This window comes from Pelobates fuscus, chromosome 1, assembly GCF_036172605.1.
Source record: "Pelobates fuscus isolate aPelFus1 chromosome 1, aPelFus1.pri, whole genome shotgun sequence".
Taxonomy (NCBI): Eukaryota; Metazoa; Chordata; class Amphibia; order Anura; family Pelobatidae; genus Pelobates; species Pelobates fuscus.
The window spans coordinates 127,988,698-128,013,311 of NC_086317.1; the positions used below are offsets into that span (position 1 = coordinate 127,988,698).

The following is a 24,614-nucleotide window of genomic DNA, read 5'->3' on the forward strand; positions in this document are numbered from 1 at the left end:
ATTATGCTAGGATAAATTATAGCAGTGTTGATTGGTTGTACTGTAACTGATTAGGGAACACTGGAACATAATAATTTGTATGAGCACAAGTAACAAAAGCATTATTAAACCCTTTTTCTTCCATTTTTTTTCTCTGAAAAGTTTTAACCCCTTTATCGAAGGACTTGCCACATTTCTCATGACCCAATAAGACTTTACAAATCTTTTACATGTAGGTACTAAGAACTGAAACACATGGGCCATGCATATTGAAATATGTTATATTTATCTGGAAAAAAACCAACAATATTTTAGAGAAAGGCTTTCCAATATTGGTCATCCTTAACTGTAATTATTATTTAAATGAGCACTACAGGGTCAGGAACACAAACATGTATTCCTGACCCTATAGGGTTAAACCACCATCGAGCCACCCTGGTCCCCTCATGCCTCCCTAAAATATAGAAATCTTACTTGTTTTCAAGTCTGGAGCTGCTTGCATTGTCCCTGTTTCCTTTAGACCTGCCTGCTGACATCAGCAGAAGTGGTAGCCTGATCCAATCACAATGCTTCCCCATAGGATTGGCTGAGACTGACAAAGAAGCAGATCAGGGGCAGAGCCAGCATGATTCAAACACAGCCCTGGCCAATCAGCATCTCTTTATAGAGATGAATTGAATCAATGAATCTCTTTGAGGAAAGTTCAGTGTCTGCATGCAGAGGGAGGTGATACTGAATGTTTGGATGCATTTAAAGGACCACTATAGTGCCAGGAAAACATACTCGTTTTCCTGGCACTATAGTGCCCTGAGGGTGCCCCCACCCTCAGGGACCCCATCCCGCCGGGCTCTGGGGAGAGTAAAGGGTTAAAACTTACCTTTATTCCAGTGCCAATCACCCTAATAATAGTATGTTGTGTATATGGGTACATAGCTTGATTCACAAAGGTCATCAACAATTTAGCTCTTTTTTTTTTAATTTATACGTTTTTTATTTTTTATATTTGCAAGAAAATTATTCACAATATCAACATGTAATGGGTGCATAAGTACAAAAATCTGATAGTACATAGTAATACATCAAGACATAGAAGTTATACATAGAATGTAAAAGTTATGCTTAAATTCGTAATTAAGTAACAGAATGAAAAATAAAATTGATTCCGCTGTGTCGAATTAGGGAACGAAACGTTACAGCCTACAGTTTGTGCTTGTGGAATGGTTCAATTTCCCTGTGGGGAATTTGATAGGTGGGGGGGAGGTGGGGGCGGGGGAGGTGGGGGGGGGGGGAGGTTTAGTTTTCCTTGGTTTTCCTCATGAATTGAGCCCAAGGTTCCCATATTTTGGTGAAGTATTGGTAATTTTTTGATATAGCGTAGGTAATTACTTCTAGTTGTTTAATGCTTTCTACCCTCGTGATCCACTCCCTAATGGTAGGGGCTTGTGACTGTTTCCAGAGTTTGGGAATCAGTTGGGCAGCCGCCATAGACAAGTGTTTAAACAGTATGTGTTGCGGTTTGCTTAAACTCGGAGGAGGTTCTAGGAAGAGAAGATGCAATGGTGATAGGGAAAATGTAATGCCCCTTATCATTTGGATGAATGTGTGTATTCTGCTCCAGTATTTGGTGTTAATTGGGCATTGCCACCAAATGTGGGCATGATGCGCTGCTGTGCTATTGCATCTCCAACATTTATCATTATCTGCGTTATGTATTCGTTGGATTTTTGCTGGAGTGTAGTGCCAACGGGAGATACGCTTGTAGTTACTCTCCTGGGCTGTTAGAGAGATGGAAGCTTTGTGCGAAGACATGAATATAGCTTGCCATTGTTTTTGTGAGATCTCAGTTTGTAGTTCGTGTGACCATTTTTGGGTGCATTTCAGGAGTTCTGGGGATCGTGATTCCCTAATCATCTGGTATAGAGTGGACAGAACCTTTTTCGTGAGTTGGCGATTCATGCATAGGTTTTCGAACCCCGTCAAAGGACGGTTTCCGTTAGGCAACAGATCTTGGGTGTTAATGAATTGTATTAGCTGAGTATAATGGAGTAGTTGGTTCCCTGTTGGGGGTACATTAGGGAAAATCTGTTGCAACGTTTTCAATGTATTATCTGTGATCATATCGCGCAGCAGTAGTGTGGTACCTCTGTGATAATTGTCGTAGGCCAACCCTGATTGACCTCTCGGAAATTTCGGGTTGTTGGTGAGCGGGTATAAAGGGGATGGGTAAGGAGAGATCATAGTAGTGTTTACTAGTTTGTGCCAAAGCTGGATTGTGGCTTTGATAGTTGGGTGTGGTTCTGTGTGGTGTAGGGCGTGAGGGAGCCGTTTGGGTAACCATGGGCGGTCTTTCAGGGGGATGCCTGAGAATGCATTTTCTAATTGTACCCAATGGTGCACTGGTTCAGGGCATGTCCATTCATATATTCTGCTTAAATGGATCGCCTTGTGGTATGTATCGATGTCTGGGAGATTCAACCCCCCTTTATCTCTACTTTTGATTAGAGTCTCATGAGCTATTCTCGGCTGAGAGTAGGATCATATAAAGCTCGTGAGTAGGGTTCTAACTTTGGAGAAGAACCCGGAATGTATTTGAATTGGGAGGGCCTGAAGGATGTAGAGCAGACGTGGTAGGATGTTCATTTTAATGATGTTAATTCTACAAAACCACCCGAAGCAAGGTTTGTGCCATTTTTGTAAATCTTTGGTAATATATGTAAGCAATGTGTGGAAGTTCAGGTCATAGAGGAGTTTAAGTTTATGTGGAATGTGGACCCCCAAGTATTTGATAGAGGTGGGTTGCCATGCAAAGTGAAACCTCCCTTTTAGTTGGGTGTTTAGGTAGTTTGTGGAGTGGATGGGCATCAGGTCACATTTCGTTAGGTTGGCCTGGAAATTGGAGACTTTGCCATAGACCTCCATCTCGGCTATAATAGCTGGTATTGTTGTAAGTGGGTTGGATATGATAAAAAGGAGGTCATCGGCAAACGCCATGACCTTATAGTCATGGTTATCTACTTGGAGGCCTTTAACATTTGGATTATCCCGTATCCCTTGGAGAAATGGTTCAAGGACGAGAATGAACAGGAGGGGTGAGAGGGGGCAGCCCTGTCTCGTGCCGTTTGTGATTGTGACCGGTTGTGTGAGCTGTCCATTTATACGTAGGCGTGCCATAGGCTTGAAATATATTGCTGCGAGCCACTCCATCTACCGTGGCCCAAAACCCAGAGCGTGCATCGTGTGTGTGAGTAACGACCAATTGACCCTATCAAACGCCTTTTCGGCGTCTATTGCTAGAAGCGTGCTGTGGGTTTTATGTGTTTGGGCCCAATGTATCAGGTTTATTATTTTCATCGTGTTGTTTTTTGCTTCCCTGCCATGAACAAATCCAGCCTGATCCTGGTGGATCAAGGTCGGAAGAAATGATTTGAGTCTGGTCGCCATGATTTTTGTCAGGATTTTTAGATCGATATTTATGAGGGAGATTGGTCGATAGTTGCCACACACTGCTGGGTCTTTACCCAGTTTCGGGATGAGAGTGATTGTTGCTTCCAGAGATGACCTGGGTATTTGTTGAGATTTGTTTTTGAGTGTTAAACGCCTCAGTGAAGGGGCGTGCTAGGATCGGGGCAAAAGTTATATAATATTTCCCGGTATACCCATCCGGCCCGGGACTTTTACCTGTGGGTAGCGTCCTGACTACATTACTGAATTCTTCTAGTGTAATGGGTTCATCTAAGAAGGCTACTTCATTGAGTGGGATCGTTCTCCTAATTCTTGGGTGTAGATATGTGAGAATCTCCTCTGTGGACGGCTGAACTTTTGATATGTTGTAGATGTTAGTGTAGAATTTATGGAATTCACTAATTATATCCGGCATGTTTTTGGTCAGTTTCCCTGAGTCTAGTTTTATTTCTGAGATAAAGGTGGATTGTTTGTCTTGTTTCAGGGATTGCGCGAGTAGCCTGCCTGCTTTTCCTCCTTTTGTGTAGTATAGGTGTTTTGTAAGGGAGACTCTGCGTTTAGCATGGAGTTGTAGTGTGGTCGTAAGCTCAAATCTTTTTGATAGGATTGATTTATAAGTGTCTAGGGGTGAGTTGTGGTCATGGTGCGTAGATTCTAGTGTTTTTAGTTCCTGTGTCAATTGAGCAATTCTTTGTTCCCTTGTATGTTTAAAGGAGGAGGCAATTCGGATTAATTCCCCCCTCATTACCGCTTTGTGGGCTTCCCATATGAGAGATGAATTTGTATCTGGTTGTATATTCTCTGCAAAGTAGGCGATAGCTGTTCTTTCTATTCTACATCATTTAGTAGTAGGTCATTTAGTTTCCATTGGGTAGAGGGATGTGGTAGGTTTGGGATTTTTAGTGTCAGTGTCATCGGGGCGTGATCTGACCAGGTGATTGGTCCGTAATTGGCTGCTGTCGCTAGTGTCAAGTATCTGTGTTGGAGAAATATAGAATCTATATGGGAATATGTGCCCGTGGGTGGCGAGTAAAAGGAGTAGTCCCTGCGCGAGGGATGTAACAGCCTCCAGCAGTCAAATAGTTGTGCCTCAAATAGAGTTTATCTGCTTCCTAATTTGTGTCATGTATGGCTGAAGTTTGGCTGTGGAATCTAATGTTCCATCTAGGGAGATGTTTATATCTCCTCCTACTAGTAGGATACCCTCTTGGAAGTCCGATAGCCTATGGAGGATATTTTTCAAAAAGTGAGATGGAAGGTGGGAAAAGCAGGAAGTTACTGTCCCAGCAGCTGGGGGTTCTCTCAACTAGTGAGAGTATAGGTAATCTATCTCGACGCAAAAGATAGACACCCGAGTCTAATTAAGGGGATCGATGTGGCATTACGAAGGATCCCGGGCGCAGGAATCCCTTAGTATAGAGTAACCTTTGGGAGACATGGAAGTAGGCTGTCTAGCCGGCAACCCTAATGACGTGGATGAGGAGGGGGGGAGGTGGATATGGATGGGGGGGGAGGAGGGGGGGGTGGGGAAGGTGGGAGAGGGAGAGGGAGGAAAGTCGACATTCGTGTGGTAGATGTCGGACGTTTTCCTTAACCTTAACAAGTATAATTCTTTAGTTACTCAGAGAATAATATTGTCAATACTTAGTAAATTATCATGAACATCTCGAATCTTATTGTGGATACTGGCTAACACTCAATATAATACATAATATTGTATATACGACCTGACCAATGGAGGTGGGCTCAGTGGAAGTGTCCAAAGCTTGCTTAAGCAAAGTCCTTCGAGCATGATAGTCCTCATCTGAGTCTCACTTATCTTTTTTTTTTTGTTTTCCTTTTTTTTTTTATGTAGGTCCATTCTGTATCCGAGAGGGTAGAGTAACTAACGTGACGAGATGAGATTTTCCCGAAATAAGCTGAGATTTCGTGCTTGTGCTCTAGGCTTGCTACGTACAGTCCCTGGGTATATGCGTTTTAGCGATGTTGTTTCAGACTGCTTACGGGTGTTAAGTCTGGGAGAGGATGGTTAAGTTTGTCCGTTCTCCTGCTTGATCAGCTAAGGGTAGGGGATAGGGTAGTGGGATATAAATTTGGCATCCACATCTGGGTGTCGGGTGAAGAGGACTATCTAGTAGTCATCTGGCCAGCCGCTGTGTACTTTTTGGGTCATTGAATATAGGCGGTGCGAAGAGCATATAGTCCCCTTACTCTGGAGAGTGTAGATTCCGGTGATTGACATTATCCGTCGATGTTCGAGTCCTTTGCTGTTGTGAGAGAAATCGTTGATCGTTTCTTCTCTTTTTTGCAGGTGTGATCCAACGTTGCAGCAGGCTTGCTGCTTCCTGCTGAGGTTGTAGCCCATTCCAATCCATGACAGTGGTGTCAGGTAAGTCGAGGGCCTGGAGGAACGGGGGGACGTCTAACATAGAGGAAATTGACAGCAAGTTGCCCTTGTGGTTCACAATTAGAGCGAAAGGGAATCCCCAACGGTACCTGATATTCCTGTTCCTTAAGTGTTCAGTAATTAGCTTTAAAGCTCTGCGTGCCTGCAATGTGTAACGAGATAGATCAGGATAGATCTGTACTGGGTGTCCGTGAAAAAGAAAGGGTTGGGAGGTTTCTCTGAGTGACTTGAGGATATTCTCCTTGATTGAGAAATAGTGAATTCTACATATGGTGTCTCTTGGGGTTTCGGGAGATAGACCCCTTGGGCGTAGCGATCGATGGGCTCTGTCAAGTAAGATTCAATTATTGCTTTGTTCGCCAAGGATAAGATTGAAGAGCTCTGTTAGTATTGACTCTAGGCTCTCACCTTGGGATTCTGGTAGGCCTCTTATCCGCAGGTTGTTCCTGCACCCGCGGTTGTCTAAATAGTCTATATGTCTCTGTGTAGATGCCATGTGTAAGACTTGGGAATCCAATGTCGTTGAGATGTTTGTCAGCTGAGCTTGGAATATGTCCCTCTCCTCCTCCAGGTCCACGACCCTGAGATTCAGCTGGCGGATCTCCGTACCCATGGCCTCCATTTTGGAATGGAATGTGGCTTCTAATTTACCCATCATGACTTGTAAATTGTTTTTGGACGGTAAGTTCCTCAACAGTGTTTTGATGTCGGCCTCGTTTGTTGTGTCCGACGAGATGTGGGAGAGTTCCGAGGCTGAGGGACTGCTGGGCTGCAGATCTGTGTCCGCCATTGCGCAAGGTGTAGTCGCGGCCTCCTCCCCGTGGTCTGTATTATCTTTAAAGTAGCAGGTAAGTGCCCCCGATTTGGTGGTAGGAGTTTTCCCTGGGTGCCCGTGTGGTGCACCCTACTTCTTTTGGTTGCCCATGATGTAAGTTAGTCTCCGATTAAAGTGGATTGGGGCCCGGATCCTCAGGAGCTAATTCAGTGTGCGTCCATTAGCCTCCGTAGTCGGCCACGCCCCCCAATTTACCTCTTTTAATGAGTTATTTATTTGACAATCTCCATGATGGTAAATCATAAGTTTGTTAATGTAAAACTACAATACAGTTCACTAAGACATTCAGTGGCAACTACATTTTTTATTTTAATTTTACACCAAATAATATTTTGAGAAAGTATCTGAGTACATAAATATTTCTTTCATGAACAATTAATAATGAATAAATTAAATTCGACATGTAAATTAAACTTGGCTAGTTACATGTGTATTTCTATGTAGCATTATCACTTTTTCTTGATTGAATATGTCAATAATTTGGGGGGCATCCAGAATTAATGTTCTACTACTCACAACTGAATTAGTGATATTTTATTCGCAGATCTTACAAAGTGAACCAGAAGTGGGAAAAGACCCCACACAGTTGTTGAAATGTAGGACAGCTTCATAAAGTATCACAAATTCAATTCTAAGTGGCTGCGAATTTAATCTAAACATTGTTTAAGGTTATTTTGGGTGGAAAACATTTCTCCTGACACCTGCTAAAGTGAGTGAATGTCTGTGTATTGCAGTTGAATAATGAAGGGTGTACATCGAGAAATTAGAAGATCTGTTGTCACAAATGTGACTTTCACTTAATAAAATTACTTTGGCAACTTGGTATCAATTTGCAGCTTATAAATTAGTTTTTTGTTGTTTTTTGTGTGTTTTTTTTTAATTTCTTAAAATGCTTTTATATGTAGCAATTGATTATACAATTATTATTCTGTAATTGCAGAAATGTTCTATCGTAAATAAATACAACATTGGTCCATGACTTTACATTTATATATACTCCAGGCGATGAACCTTCTACATTTCACGTGTTGAAATAAAGATTAGTGCAAGAATTAAGTACATTTAATGTAGATGAATAGAGTTAAAAAAAAATCAAGTTTCATAAAGGGTTTCATGACCCCTAATAACGGATCTTTATCATGTCAGTCCATTAACTAGGGACTTAACGTTAGGAGACAATTACAAGAGCAGTAATGTAAGATGGTTATGTGCCTACATTAAAACATATACTTTTTTTAGTGCACCTTGCTCTCTTTACTCTTTATAAAGGGAAGCCATCATTATGAACATTCTAGTTCTGTTTTCACTTAAACACAAGTCTTAAATAATCCTAAGATTATTTGGATTTCATATGGTACTGGTTCCAATAAGGTTATTTTTAAGTAATAATTTTTAGCACAAGTCAGTGAAGAAGCCGTTTTGAGAATAATCTACACTGAGTGCTTTAATTTAATAAGGAAGACCCTTAACACATAAAATAATACATGACATAAATAAAACTGAATACATCAGTGGTTTCCGATGGATTTCTGAAGACACAGCAATTCTGTTTCAGTCGAGATACTGACAACTCCTGCACAATAAAAATGGGCTAAGTTTGAACACCACAATTTAAGAGGTGCATGTATATTTCAGATCCTGTCCCATTATCCTTACTTAGTTCCCTGGTTTTCCACTTTTGGTCGTGATTATGTCAGTAGCCCTGCCCCCTTTACCCCACTCCCACCAGCATCTTGATTCTCTGGAAATCAGAGATAGGAGGTTTGCCTCCTTATCGAAAAAACTGGCCAATTCAGGTTAAAAGAATAGCTCAATTGTCATTATTATAGAGCTTCATGTGAGTTTTTTACACCATGTAACAATTCTTCCACTACTTTAGGTAGCTATGTCAGATGCCAAAAACTGTTAGACTTTTCACTCACAATTTGTGAAACATTGTTAAAAATAAAATTAATACGCAATTTTTTTATCAAATGTATTTTTTGATCACAGTCTACACTTTTAGTTTTGTATTTATCTTTGTGATTTTTCTAAGATGGTATATTGTGCTAAAAATATATGCTTTCATGACACATATTTAAAAGTTTTTGCATTTTATGGTGATTTTCCTACATTGGTGTCTGCATTTCCAGCAAACTAATCAAAAAAGGTTAAACAGTGCAAAGAATAGAAATCCAAATTGCTAAATGACAAGAGTTGTTTTTTTTAAATAATTTATGTTGGCTAGCTTTAGCAATGTTTGGGTTGCCTTCATTTCATAAAAGTAAATCTATTTAATTGTCTACGTGAAATAATAATTTGTGTTATTATTTCATATTTTTTTTTAAACTGAGCCAGATGTTAAGAGATGTTAAGTGGCCCTTTTTTAGGGTCCCTTTGTTCCTGAGTTATTTGTATTAGTTGTCCTGGTATGTCACACAAAACAAAGTACAGATATGCCTGCAGGTTTTCCAACATCTACTGATGACATTGAAGATTTATGTTAAAGTCTAGAGCAGGTCCTACCTAGTGGTCACTTAATATCAACTAGGTTTACATGTAATTTTGTTATAGCATTTATAGATCCCTCAATGTGAGATCTACTTATTTATGTTTCTTAGAGTGCAACACACCTCACTTTATGTCAGAGGTTTGGGTACCACAGATATATGACAGGAAAATAAACAATACGATATAGTGAAGCCATAAAGATCATAAGGTGCCATTCCTGAGAGGGTCAAAATATCAATTAAAATGCTCCACTGTAGTTCAGTTTCATTAATGTGGCAATAAAGGTATATCTTTTTTTTCCATTTTTATATTGAGCTCAGTAGCAACAATCTTTGATAGGGAGAGATCTAAAAGTATGAATGTAATATAAATGCTAATCTTCATAAAAAAAATATTTATTTTCTAAAATTAACACTAAATTGATTTAATCAAAAACATGGTGGATCTCAACTAGAAACATAGCATAGATATGCTTCTGTAAACTGGACATACACATGTATTGATGCCATATATTTTTATGCAGCAGATATCTATATATGTTTTAAGCACCCGGGCACAAAACATAGTGCCGTCATTTTTACTTTGTAATTTTGTACATATAGGCATTTTACCAGGATTTAGGATACTGACAATACCTGGACCACTGGTGTGCCTTGAGTATCAGGTTGGGAACTATAGTGATTTCATGATTAGATCCCAAACTGATCACTATTTTGCTAGAGTGTTATTATTTTAATTATTGTGTCTAAATACATCTTTTTAGTTAATCAATGCAAATCAACACTTAAAAACACAAGATTGTTGTTTTGTTTTTGTTTTTTTGGGGATCTGTAAAATACCAGGGGATAAGGTTAGCAGAAATGTATGAGAATCATTCATATAACACACCTCTATCTCTTCTGACGAGATCGTAGTCTAAGGTGCAGTAGATACTTATTATATATACAGATGTAACTTGATAACCATGTCCAAAATAATTTGTTCAAATATTATCTGATATGAAGGAGAGTGACTTGAATAACATATGTGATCCCCTTTGATTTCATTGGTCAATTTGAAGAAAACCCTTAGCATCTAGATTTTAGTAAAGAATTGTCTTGTTATTCAGAGAAATTTCACAAGTGCTTTTTGTGGAAACATGGAATAAAATATTTATAGCATACATGTCAGTTGGTACACCACAGTTCCATAAGCAAATGACAGTGATAACATGCAGTGTCTCCCTGACACTGTGATCAACACGTCCTTGAGAGCGATGTTGTCTGCATTGGCTTCCTGAGTACAGTAAAGGGATCTGCAATGTGTGGCAGATCACTGTTGCATTGAAATAGATGTCTTTTCATGCATCAATAAATCATCTAACTGTTAGCAGGAACACCGGAGGTTTAGCTCCCACAGAGTGATAGCTTCACAGAATGATAGCGTGATGGAGACAGCAACAGTAAGCAGTAATCAAAGTTAAAAACATAAAAGGTGAGTTTTTTTTTTTAGTTGCAGTTTTGCACAACAGAATATTATCAAAGACAACACAAACTGATAATGGTGGTCTCTTATCACATATAAAGAACATACAAGAATGTTCGAAACTTAAATATATCATAGAAATTCATAAATATTTCATTTGAGTCTCTCTTTTTTCTTTAAATATGAAACATCACTAATCGCTTAAACAGCAATAGCACTGCATGAGAATCTGTGTACCTGGTTTCCTATACAGAAGAACACTTCAATATACATTCATTGTCCACATAACAACTTATATTTCACATGTATTTTCCTTTGTTCACATAGGAAAGCAATGTCAGCTTTCACGTCTTCAGGACTTTTCTCCTTTTAGAGAGCGGAATCGGGACAACACCAAATTATGACATCTCAGGAGACGACTGACGAAGACAAAACCAAACCACTTATATATTTATTCTGCTCCATCTTAGTCATACATTTGATGTATTTATTTTTATGACTTGCTGTTTCTGGTTGTAGGAGCCCATCAGCAGGTTTCTTAAACAAGTCCTCTGGCTGGTTTAAATAAATTCAGGCACTGATATAGGTGCCTTTCAGGGGGTTGGTGGAGGCTTTGGTGAAGGACATGATCCTTGGCTATCAAAACTGGCTGCCCGGCCTTGCCACTGTAACCAAAAAAAAAATATTGACATGAATTAATTTTAAAACAGAAAAGTCTGGTAGGTACTGTTATGTGTAAATCAATTTTCTATACTATATACTAAATTCTACCGAATCAAAACTGTCAAAACTGAATAAAAAAACAGCAGATTGTGTTTGTATAAAATTACCATGTTTATGCAATATTGGTTTATACACTTAGTTTAAATTTTAATTGTGGCCCAACATGAAGTCAATATAATGCAAATTAAGATCCATCTGCTATTTTAAAGAGCAATTATTTATTATATACATTATTTATTGTTAAACATATTTCTAGGTGAAAGATACCAAAAATGTGGGTCGGTTGAAAAAAAAAAAAATCTATCAGTAAAAACTAGTATAATTGTGGTACAAAGCAATGAATTTTAATAGAATGTATAAAACAAAACATAAAACGTATTCTATGTATATTTTGCTATGTTTTAATTAATATTGGTTATTAACTTCAGCGATGAAGGAGCTAAAAAGGAGGGATCTAAAAATTGCACTAATTTAACCAAAATAAAGCTTTACTAATTTGGGCTGTACAGAAGTGCCCTTGATTGTTGTTACACTAGTGAAAAATTATAAATTCTGTTGGTAGTGGTAAAGAATAATGACACATAGTCTGCTTTCATAAATATATATATTTTCTACTGGACTAATACGGCTAATCCAATCTACACTATATATATATATATATATATATATATATATATATATATATATATATATATAGTGTAGATTGGATTAGCCGTATTAGTCCAGTATATATATGTGACATATGTGTCCACATATGTATATGTGACATCAGTCATTTAGTCTGCATCGTGGCCTCTGAGGATGGCTATCCTATAAAATAAACATGCACATCGCCTTCTCTTCTAGGGCTCTCATTCACTCACAGCATCAGGGGTATGTTACTATCTGGACCTAATTATATGCTACACACTAAACACAGAAGCCAGAAGTTGTGTGATGACCTTAAGGTGGTCAGAGAAGAGGGATTGATGTGTAGTTTTGAGACGAGAAGGAGGAAGTGTATGCTTTAGTGTCAGAGTCAACTGCCCAATTGTAGTGTGAGTAGAAGAGATGCACAAATTTGAAGGCAGGGTGTGATTGGGCTCACCATCTTAAAATATCACCAGTTAAAATGCCGTCCAATTAAAGTCAAATGATAAATTAAATTCATACTAAAAATGGGAGCAGTATAATACAGGATTAGTATACTTGCTTATTTGCTGAACATTTTAGATGACTTTAGTAAACAATTCACTTGATAATTTGTAGCAGCTCAAAAATAAATATTTTCCTTTTAAAATGCCACGACGTTAGTTTATATTGCATCATTCTCTATGGCTCGTAGAACACTAAATGAGTAACAGAAACAATTAGCACAGATATGAGACCTAAGACAATTTGACATCTAAGTATGAAGCCCTTCTCGTTTTTAGAGCTTCCCTTTGACTGAAAGTAGCCATTTGTGATTACAGGTGATACTCAAACACTCAATATTGTGAAAAAGTTCATTTATTTCAGTAATGCAACATAAAAGGGGAAACTAATATGTGAGATAGACGCATTACATGCAAAGCAAGATAGCTCAAACCGTGATTTGTCATAAGTGCGATGATTATGGCTTACAGCTCGTTAAAACCCCAAATCTACAATCTCAGTAAATTTGAATATTACATGCAATCAATAAAACAAGAAGTGTACATAGAACAATACCGGACCTCTGAAAAGTATAAGCAGGCATATGGACGCAGTACTTGGTTTGGGCCCCTTTTGCAGCAATTACTGCCTCAATGCGGCATGGCATGGAAGACCAGGATGCTTCAATAGCGGCCTTCAGCTCTTCTGCATTGTTCGGTCTCATGTCTCTCATCTTTCTCTTGGCAATGCCCCATAGATTCTCTGTGGGGTTCAGGTCAGGCGAGTTTGCTGGACAATCAAGCACAGTAATCCCACAGTCATTTAACCAGACTTTGGTGCTTTTGGCAGTGTGGGCAGGTGCCAAGTCCTGCTGGAAAATGAATTCAGCATCCCCATAAAGCCTGTCTGCGGAAGGAAGCATGTAGTGCTCCAAAATCTCCTGGTAGATGGCTGCGTTGACCCTGGACTTAATGAAGCACAGTGGACCAACACCAGCAGATGACATGGCTCCCCAAATCAACACAGACCATGGAAACTTCACACTGGACTTCAAGCATCTTGCAGTGTGTGCCTCTCCATTCTTCCTCCAGACTCTGGGTCCTTGGTTTCCAAATGAGATGCAAAAGTTGCTCTTATCAGAAAAGAGGACTTTGGACCACTGAGCAACAGACCAGGTCTGTTTTTCTTTAACCCAGGTAAGACGCTTCTGACATTGTTTGTTGTTCAGGAGTGGCTTGACAAGAGGAATACGACATCTGAAGCCCATCAAGAGCCACCACACACATGCCTGTGTGTGGTGGCTCTTGATGCACTGACTCCAGCCTCAGTCCACTCTATGTGAAAGTCCCCAACACTGTTGAATGGCCTTTTCCTGACAATTCTCTCCAGGCTGCAGTCATCCCTGCTGCTTGTGCACCTTCTTCTTCCACACTTTTTCCTTCCACATAACTTTCTATTAATGTGCTTTGATACAGCACTTTGCGAACATCCAACTTCCTTCCGTATGGAGGGTGTCAATGATGGTTTTCTGCACAACTGTCAGGTCAGCAGACTTCCCCATGATTGTGATTCTTACTGAACCAGACTGAGAGACCATTTAAAGGTGCAGAAACCCTTTGCAGGTGTTATGGCTTACTTAGCTGATTAGAGTGGGACACTGTGAGCCTAGAATATTGCACCTTTTCACAATATTCTAATTTACTGAGATTGTGGGTTTGGGGTTTTCATGAGCTGTAAGCCATAATCATCGCACTTATGACAAATCATGGTTTGAACTGCTTTGCATGTAATGCGTCTATCTCATATATTAGTTTCCCCTTTTACGTTGCATTACTGAAATAAATGAACTTTTGCACGATATTCTAAATTTTCGAGTATCACCTGAATTATCCCTGGTTCATATTGAAGAATACTTGGCTGTCACTGTTGATCATTGCTCTGTACATACATGTATTACTGTATATGTATCTTGCTTGAAGCCCAGTAAAATATTTTATATTCCTCTGAGAGTCAAGGTGTAGGGAGTCACACTACTAGCAGACACAAGGCAATGAGGACTAAACTTTTAGGCAGACAAATCTATCTAAGAAAAAAAGCTCTTTATTTTATAACAGTGGGAATCTATCTGAATCAAGCTTGAGATCTGCAACTACATGAGTACTTACAAGCCTAGCAGTTAGTTAAATAGTTTGGTTTTCACCCTGGTAGCCAGGGTCCAAATCCTTGCATGGGAATAAAACATTCTTTATTAGAATTATTTGTTCAATCAGAGAAAAGCAAATATTGTTCAAGATTTTACATCACAATAAATATATTAATTTTCACAGGCCAACGACTCAGTGGTAAATCTATTGGGTCTTCCATTTTCACCCCAGAGAAACTTAATAAGTGAAATTAATTTAGTTTTGTCCCAGTTTTATTCACAAAATATATTAAAATTATATACATATGGCATTGTAAAAATGTTTCGTTAATTATAGTACATATAGTACATAAGAAGATTTTGTCTAAGGCAAAGGAAAGGTTTTTTTACTGTAAGAACAATCAGGATGTGGAATTCTCTGCCTGAAGAAGTGGTTTTATCAGAGTCCATACAGATGTTCAAACAGCTACTAGATACATACTTGCAAAAACAGAATATTCAAGGATATAATCTTTCAATGTAGGGTAATAACTGCTTGATCCAAGGATAAATCTGACTGCCATTCTGGGGTCAAGAAGTATTTTTTTTTCTAGCTTGGAAGTGCTTCAAACTGGGTTGTTATGCCTTCTTTTGGATCAACAGCAAAAAACAAATGTGAGGAAGGCTGAACTTGATGGACGCAAGTCTCTTTTCAGCTATGTAACTATGTAACTATGTAACATATTGAAAAATAAAGAACTGAAAGAAGAAACATGCATAAGTAGAAAAAACAATAACCTTAATAGTGATCTAATAACCTATAAATTACAGGTCCTATTCTTTGCCACTAGGCTAATATTTAAGTAGTAATTCAGCAAGACATTGTAAGATCTTTTAACTATTATACATAGGACACCATGTTCACATGGGACACTTCAGAACGAGTGTCTGAGGCATACTCAACTTTGGAATTTTTCACAAATGATCTAACCTCTACACATGTCCAGTTGCTCTCAACAGTTGTCATTCATTATCAATGAGTTAATCTGTACTGTGGTGGAAGAAGAAATTATAGCGGTGCAGTACTATATGGTGTAGGTTTACTTCTTACAATAAGAATTTGTACATTATCCCTACCTATAATACCTATAATAATGACAGTAAATTCTGTTACCACTGGCAAGAAAGTTTAAAAAATATTTTATTATAATAAAAATTATTTGATTGTGTGCTTCCTAATGGATTATCCACCATGACTTTTAACCATACCTAATTTTAAAAGATTTATTTAAAAAATGTTTTATTAATCATAAAAATCACCAATTCTAACACCAACCAAGCCAGCCTGATGCTGTCAATTTTAATTGTTAATAGATATGTTAGGCATAAAGTTAGGTTGTCAAATCTGATTGCAATGAGTTACTTTATAATTGGTGCTATGTAATACATGTGTCTATTTTATTGGGAACTATAAAAAGTAGGACTCTTGATTTTATACAGTGTGTGATTGCAATTAAATGTTGATCATTGGACTTAAATGTTAGAGATTATTGTGTACTTACTACGAGCTTGAGCGGCTTGTACTTAGCTGGGGGGGGGGAAGGGAACAGGGGGTGTACTAGGTTATCGATTAGGCAATGGGCTTAGGTGCCAGGAAGTTTAGCCAAGGCTTCCAAATCTTAGAGAAGGTCTGGTAATTTTTCGTGTTTGCGTACGTCATTTCTTCCATTTGCCTGATTTTGTTTACCCTACCTATCCACTCTCTTATAGATGGGATTTGCGTTTGTTTCCAGTACTTGGGAATGAGTTGTGCGGCAGCCATAACTAAATAACTGAAAAGGGTGGCTTTTTCTCTTCGTGTACCTGGTGGAGGTAGTGAGAATAGGTAGTGTTGCGGAGTGAATGGAATGTTACTGTGAATCAGCATTTGGGTCATGGCATGGATTCTCTTCCAATAGGTTACTACCGTCGGACATTGCCACCATATGTGGGCATGGTGTGCCTTCTCATGTTGGCATCTCCAGCAGTTCTGTGTGTTCAAACTATGTATTTGTTGTATTTTAGCTGGAGTGTAGTGCCAGCGGGCGATGCGTTTATAGTTACTTTCTTGAGCTACAATAGAGGTGGTTGATTTGTGCGCTGTTAGGAAGATAGTGCCCCATTCTTTCTGTGAGATGTCTGTTGAAGTTCCTCCACCCATTTCTATGTAAAGTTTGGCAAAGTTGGGTCCTGTGTTTCCTTTATTTTTTTATACATGGTGGATAGGATCTTTTTAGAGAGTGTGTGGTCAGAACAGAGTTGTTCAAAGTTGGTCATGGTTCGTAAATCCTTTTGTAAGAGGTTTTTACCTTTAATAAAGTGTATTAACTGGTCGTATTGTAAACGTTGGTTGCCTGTTGGAATCGCATTGGGCATCAGTTGAAGAAGGCTTTTTAATTTATTATTCTCGACCATGTCCTTAAGTTGTAGGACATTGCCAGCATGGTAAAATTCATAGGTTTTCCCCGATTGTCCTCTTTGGAAATTCGTGTTGTGTGTGAGAGGATAGAGAGGGGAGGGGTGGGGGGAAATTTCCGATAACCTGGTTAGTTTCTGCCAAATCTGAAGAGTGGGCCTAATTGTTGGATGGGTGTCTGTGTTGAATTGACGTTGGATTGGATTAGTGAGTAGCCATGGGCATACTCGCAAAGGAATCGTGGATAATGCATTTTCTATCAGTACCCAGTGTAGAGTCGGGTTGGTTAGTGTCCATTCGTATATTCTAGCAAGGTGGGTTGCTATGCGGTACGATTCAATATCTGGGAAGTTGATTCCCCCTTTATCTCTTGTTTTGCTTAGTGTAGACCAGATAAAGTTAGTGATCATGGTTTTGACCGTTGTGAAGAACTTGTTTGGTATCATGATGGGAAGTGTTTGGAGTAGGTATAACAGACGTGGTAAAATGTTCATTTTAATTATATTTGTTCTGCAAAACCAGCCGAAACATGGTCTTTGCCAGGAGTGTAGGTCTTCGGCAATAGACTTCATTAGGGGAGGAAAGTTCAGTTCAAAGATACTGTTTAGGTTGGACGGTATGTGTACTCCTAAGTATTTAAGTGATTTGGGTGCCCATGAGAAGTGAAATTTCTCTCGTAGTTGCTTGTCTAGGGAGGCGGAGGAGTAGATGGGCATTAATTCACATTTTGTTAGATTGGCTTGGAAATTGGAAACTGTGCTATATGTCTCAATTTCCGATAAGGTATTGTGGCAAGCGGGTTGGAGATGGTGAATAGAAGGTCATCTGCAAATGCCGTGACCTTATAGTCGTGGCTATCAATATGAAATCCCTGAATGTTTTCATTGTCTCTAACCCCTTGTAAAAAAGGTTCTAGGACTAGGACGAACAAAAGAGGGGAGAGGGGGCATCCCTGTCTCGTACCATTTGTGATTTTTACTGGGTGGGATAGCTGGCCGATGATACGAAGACGTACCAAGGGGACTGAGTAGATGGCTGACAACCAGGCCTGCCACCTAGGGCCGAAACTTTTGTGTCTCATCGTGTGTGTAAGCAGTGCCCAATTAACCCTATCAAACGCTTTTTCAGCGTCTATGGCCAATAGGGCACTGCGTATTTTATGCTTTTGTGCCCAATGTATGAGGTTTATTGTTTTCGTTGTATTATGTTTAGCTTCTCTACCTGGGATGAAACCCACCTGATCTTGGTGTATGAGATGTGGTAGGAAGGGCTTTAGTCTGGTGGCTAAGATTTTTGTCAGGATTTTTAAATCAACGTTGATTAGTGAAATCGGTCTATAATTCCCACAAAGCAAGGGGTCTTTACCTGGTTTCGGTATCAGAGAGATATTAGCTTCCAATGCTGAGGTGGGCATGGAGGCCTCTAGGTTTCGCACGTTGAAAGCTGCTGTAAAGTGTTGGGCTAGTGTTTGACAGAGTATCTTGTAATATTTGCCTGTGTATCCGTCAGGTCCAGGACTTTTACCTAATGGGAGTGATTTGACAGTGTTTGTAAACTCTTCTATTGTGATAGGTTCATCAAGAAAGTCTATTTCGTTTGTCGGGAGAGTTTTTTTAATCCTAGTTCTAAGAAAGTTTTGGATGTCTTCTGAGGAAGGGAGTGTTTGTTTGAGGTTATATAAGTTTGAGTAGAATTTGTAGAAAGCATTTATTATGTCTGGCATGTGTCGAGTTAGAGTGCCATTTTCCTGTTTGATTTCTGCTATAAAAGTGGTTTGTTTAGATTGTCGGAGAGTCTGTGCTAGAAGTTTGCCTGCCTTCCCTCCTTTCGTATAGTATGTGTGTTTCGTTAGCGACATTTTACGTTTAGCATGAAGTTGTAATAATGTGGTTAGCTCTGATCTTTTAGTTAGTAGTTTTTTATAATCTTCCAGGCAAGTTTGACCTTGTTGATGGTTACTTTCTAGTGTTTTCGATTCTCTTGTCAATTGTGTGATTGTTAGCTCTCTCTTATGTTTCAGGGAGGCCGCTATTCGAATTAGTTCACCCCTTATTACCGCTTTGTGTGCTTCCCAGATTAGAGCAGGTGAGCTATCTGGATGTGCGTTTTCGGTGAAATAAGTAGCAACCGTGTGACGAAGTTGTGTGATGGTCTCTGTGTTATTAAGAATCAAATAATTGAGTTTCCATTGAGATGTGGGATTAGGTAAGGTTGGAATTGACAGTACCAGCATCATGGGGGCATGGTCTGACCATGTAATTGAGCCATATGTAGCTGAAGTGATCAGGGGTAAGAACCTGTGTTGGAGAAGAATGGTATCTATGCAGGAGTAGGTCCCTGTGGGTGGAGAGAAAAAGGAATAGTCTTTGCGTGTGGGGTGAATGGCTCTCCAGCTGTGTTAAGTTGAGCTTCGTAGAGTGTGTTGTTGACCTGTTTCCGTGTTTGAGTGAGGTGTAGTCGTGAGTTGGCGGTGGAGTCCAGGTCACCGTCTAGTGAAATATTTATATCTCCCCCCACTATCAATATGCCTTCTTGGAATGAGGTTAATTTGTGTAATATCTTTTTCAATACTAGATTTTGTTTTTTATTGGGCAAGTATATATTTGCCAATGTTATCTGGGTATCTCCTATTTTCCCTTTAACAACGACATATCTCCCCGAGTCATCTGCTTGGTGATCCTGGTGTGTAAATGGAGTTAGCCGTCCTACCAAGATTGCAACTCCTCTAGATTTGCAGCCTGTATAATTGCCGTAAAAGCCCATCGGGTAGTCTTTATTTTGTAATTTGGGGGCTGAGTCAGTACAGAAGTGTGTTTCTTGGACAAATATTATGTCAGCTTTATGTCTTTTGAAATCAGTTAAAGCTATGGTTCTTTTTTCTGGGGCAATTAAGCCTCTTGCATTTTGTGTTAGTAGCGTAATAGATGCCATAGTTGGTGCCCTTGGAAGTGAGTGAGAGGGTAAAACAGTTAAAGCTGAGTGTGCCATTTACTTGACTCGAGTATTGGTCCTTTTACAATACTTTTTTTCACAAAAAGTATGGGTTCGTAGTGACCGTGTGGGTTCTGCTTAATGAGAGTTTCCTATGTGAAGTAGTGGTGGTTACTTTAGCGTTAATCACAGTAAATTGAGGACAAATAATTCGTTAGCAAGTATGAAACAGAAGGTAAAAACAAAAATAACAACAAATCAGAAATCTGTACTTAACAACAATATTCGACAATATGTGGCAGATACTTCGGCTGAATGAGTGACCCTTCAAGCCCTAATGGATCAATGACCCAGATTTGGTTCGTAAGTGGGCTAGTGTAGGTATTGAAAATCTATGTGAACTCTGTAAAGAACCCGGTTAAATCCGGTTCGGATATCTAGTGATAGATATCGAATCTATAGAGCTTTATATATATTAAAATTAAATTACCTATAGATGGTAACGATTCTCCAAAGCGGAGAGGTTAGGCGTTCTATCTCGACGCTAAGATAGGACCCTAAATAATTCGGGGTAGTGTGGCTATTCATAGTACCTGGGGGTATCTAATCAAACAAATCAGTCTAGTTTTCCTTATGGAGATTGGTTGATTCATAGTTATCAACAGCTGCACCAGAATGTTGCAGGAGGCACCGCACTGGGAAGAAAAAAAGGAGGGGGGGAAGAGAGGAGGGGGGAGAGGAGGGGAAAAACAGAGAGGGAGAAGGGGGGTTATCTTTTGGGGAGAACAGAGAGGGAGAAGCTTTTGGTTATCTTTTTTTTGGGGGGGGGGGCAATTAGGGGGAGGAAGATACATGCATAGAAATAGACAGTGTGCAATGGTGCAATACGACCTGGTAGGAACGGATTGAAGGTGGGATGCATGGATTGTAGTCGATGGTATGAGTCCTGCGACCAGGTCACCCTTAGGTGTGTCGAGCTCTAAGAAAGAAGCTCCCAAGCGTCTTTATTCCATCCCTAACTGGGCTATCTTCTGTATACCTTCTATGATAGCTTCCCAATACAAAGCAGGTAAGGTTTCCTGATAATTTCGTATTGTTCTCAAGCTGCGATGAGGAAGATGTGCTATGTTGCTATGATCGGCAGGTGTTCCCTTCGTTGTCTTTGAGACATGAGTGTGTGAGTCAAGTACGTAACCGGTGTTGGATAGATGGGCATACTTCTGTTTATGTAATTAAATGTAGAGGTTGGGGTGACGTTTTTTAAGCGGAGGATTGCTGCAGTTATCTGCTCGGTTCTTCCTGGGCATGTCTGTGCCTTCGCAGTGGCGATAGGAATCTTTGGTCATTTCGTCTTTTCTTCGCTGGTGTATGCCAGCACTAGCGTTGAGGGAGTTTGTTCTGACACATAATTTTTTCTTGTTTGATGGGGTATACTACCACCAGGTGCAGGGTACGGCTATGGGGACGTCTTGTGCGCCCTCCTATGCCAACCTGCACCTGGGCTGGTGGGAAGAGAAGATAGTTTTCACTACCCCCACCAGTGACCTGACACAATGCATCTATTACTGGAAACGGTATATAGATGACATAGTAATCATATGGACAGGTACCTCAGGACAATTTCAAGAGTATGTGCAGACACTTAACCAAAACGATTTAAATCTCAGATTCACTACAGAGGTGGGAACTCCCACCCTAACTTTTTTGGACCTCACACTTATCCCTAACCCGAATGGTAGTATAAAAACAAACCTATTCAGGAAGAGTACAGCTACAAATAGCTTACTTAACTGGAGGAGTCATCATCCTGTCCCTCAAAAGAAAGGGATTCCAATCGGACAGTACCTGCGTCTTAGGCGCAACTGCACAGATATGGAGGATTTCAAATTAAAGGCCAGAGATTTACGCATTATGTTTAGGTCCAAAGGATACCCAAACAAATGTCTGAAGAGAGCCTACCATAGAGCCCTCCTAACAGACAAAGAGAGTCTAATAAGGGACGAGAACCCTCGCCCCCTTTCCTCACATGGGAAAACCAAGGAACCAGACAACAAACAACTTAGATGTGTAGCCACATTTGATGCAGGATGGAACTGTGTGAGATCTATCATGCACAGGTTCTGGCCCCTGTTGAAACAGGACGACCAATTGAGGGACGTGTTACCACCACAAGTATCCCTAGTAGCAAGGAGAGGTATGAATCTTAAAGACTCCCTTGTCCACAGCCATTTCCAGAGAACTGTGGCGCCACAACATTGGCTGACTAATAATCTAAAAGGCACCTACAAATGTGGTAGATGTAAAGCCTGCAATTTTATTAGAAAGGACTCTAAGACATTTACGAACAGCTCGAAAAATCAAAATTTTGACACCCCATCCTTCTTTAACTGTAGTTCAAAGGGCTTGGTGTATCTGATTACCTGCCAATGCCCAATGCAGTACGTGGGAAAAACCTTCCGTCCTTTCAGGAGAAGGATTCTTGAACACGTGAATGCAGTAAAAACTACTAGACATATAGAGACTTCGGTCTCTAGACATGTCAAAACTACACATAGAGGGGATCCTACGGTCTTAAAGTTTCAAGGTATTGAACTCATCAAACAAGACCAAAGGAAAGGCAATTGGGACCAACGTATTAGGAAACGGGAATGTTACTGGATTTACCGCCTACAAACCCTGTCGCCTAATGGTCTGAACGAAGGTTTTACCTATTCACCATTTATTACATGATCTCTAAACATAAATCTTGACACTTGTAAATAGTAATCATCCTTTTTATTCTCACATGAAGCACTTGTCTATATCTAATAGAGCACCTGTCCGCCTATTCAAACAAAGCTAACCATAACCTCCCACCCATACCACGTGACAATCGACAGTGTATACAGTATAAGAATATAATATATTAGCCTCCATCTCTATGGCATATAGATAAACCACTTCTCTCTAATTATACACTTTGTTACATATTAAGAGTATTCACTCTAGAATATTTTATGCAGAAATTCCCTTTAAAAGGCTTTAGACTGAATACTCTCACATACAGTCTATAACTTTGAAAGTGTCCTTTAAGAAGGGTAAAATACGACATGATAGAACAACTCTCATAAACAATGTAACACTTATACTGTTATTACCATACTGTACAAACTTTTCCCTGATTCAATATTTAAATCTAAAATAGGAGGGGAAAATTCACCCTGGAAGGAGGCTGATCTAGCTCTACTATTATGCCTCCATAGATCTCTTATTGAAATTAGAATGCAGTAATCCTTTAAAATGGCAAAGAGTTGCCCAAGGGATTTGTTACAATTCATTTGGCCAGTCTATGGAGACTGCAATCCGTCAATCATATGACGTTTTTTCTCCATGACTCCTCCTTCGCTGCCATCCCGCACCACGTGATAGGTACGTCATACGTGACGCGGGTAGACTCCGTACACGTCACAGATGACGAGGGGGGGAACCCTGAACCGGATTGGTTAGCGGGCATTTAAAAGTCCCGGTCTTTCGCCAGGACAGTTGCTCAGCCCCTGACGAAGGTGTTCCTACACACCGAAACGCGCGTCGGGCGATAAGCTCGTCGTTATATTTTTTTCACCCTGCACTTATGCACTCAATGCACTTAATTATATTTATTTGCACCATAGGTTTTTAGACCCTTTCTTTATTATTTTTCGTGCTCATCCTAGCGAGTAAGCTCAAGCTGATCAGGCAGTTGGCTCCTTCAGATACCCAGATTCAGACTGAGATTAGAACACCCTCGAAGGTGTTTTCAGGAGACTAGGGACTAGCATAGAGGTATTTGAAGTAGGAAATTTATACAATAACTTTTATTATTCTTATCTTTACTCCTACATTCCTCTACTAGCCCAGCACTTGACAATAACTCACTCTGGGGTTTATAGGATTGTTGGTCATACTGAAATAGAGAGTAAATTTTCTCTCCTCTCAAACAAACAATTTCTGGGTCCTCTGCACCCTCTGCCTACAGCTATATATGGATATAGGGAAAAGCCTGTGTCTCTCTGTTATTTATTAAGATTCAATAAAGATTTATCACTATTACCAGTATAACAAGGACATTCCTCCCTGTTACATCCAAGCTATACTCCCTAGGACATGTAGACAATTTTTATTGTTACTTTAGGTGTCATTGTTACCTTATTGCCAGCATAGGAATACCCCTCAGGGGATTTTCCTTTTTCTTTGCTAATTTTTGTTCATTAATCTATTTGGGTACAAGCCCTTTGGTGGGAACTGGCACCACCTCCTGACCACACTTCCTTGTCTCCCCTGCCCTCTTGATTCCATCTTTGAGGGCAGTTGGTAAAAGACAGGGCAGTAACTGTTTATCTAAGACCTGTAGTGTCCTGATGTGGATTGAGTGAATTCCAGTCCATAATGTTAGTGTCCGGTAGGTTTAGAGCCGAAAGAAAGGGCGGAACGTCTAACGGAGAGGAGATCAAAATGATATTCCCTTTATTGTTAACAATCAGAGCTAAGGGGAATCCCCAGTGATATTTAATGCTCCTGTTCTTTAGGTGTTCGGTGATGGGCTTGATGGCTCTCCTTGCTTGGAGTGTGTACCAGGACAGGTCGGGAAAAATTTGTATAAGATGACTATGACAAA

The 24,614-nt window shown here is 39.7% G+C and overlaps 1 protein-coding gene across 1 annotated transcript in view; it reads right to left on the minus strand.

Moving 5' to 3' along the window:
- Positions 1 to 8,695: 8,695 nt before the first annotated feature.
- The window catches only part of SYT6 (synaptotagmin 6), a 420,157-nt gene continuing 404,238 nt past the window's right edge, over positions 8,696 to 24,614 (minus strand). Inside the window, exon 7 of the mRNA XM_063450305.1 lies at positions 8,696 to 11,302. Within this exon, the coding sequence (XP_063306375.1) occupies positions 11,231 to 11,302 (72 nt within the window). The 3' untranslated portion in view covers positions 8,696 to 11,230. The remainder of the gene's footprint in view (positions 11,303 to 24,614) is intronic.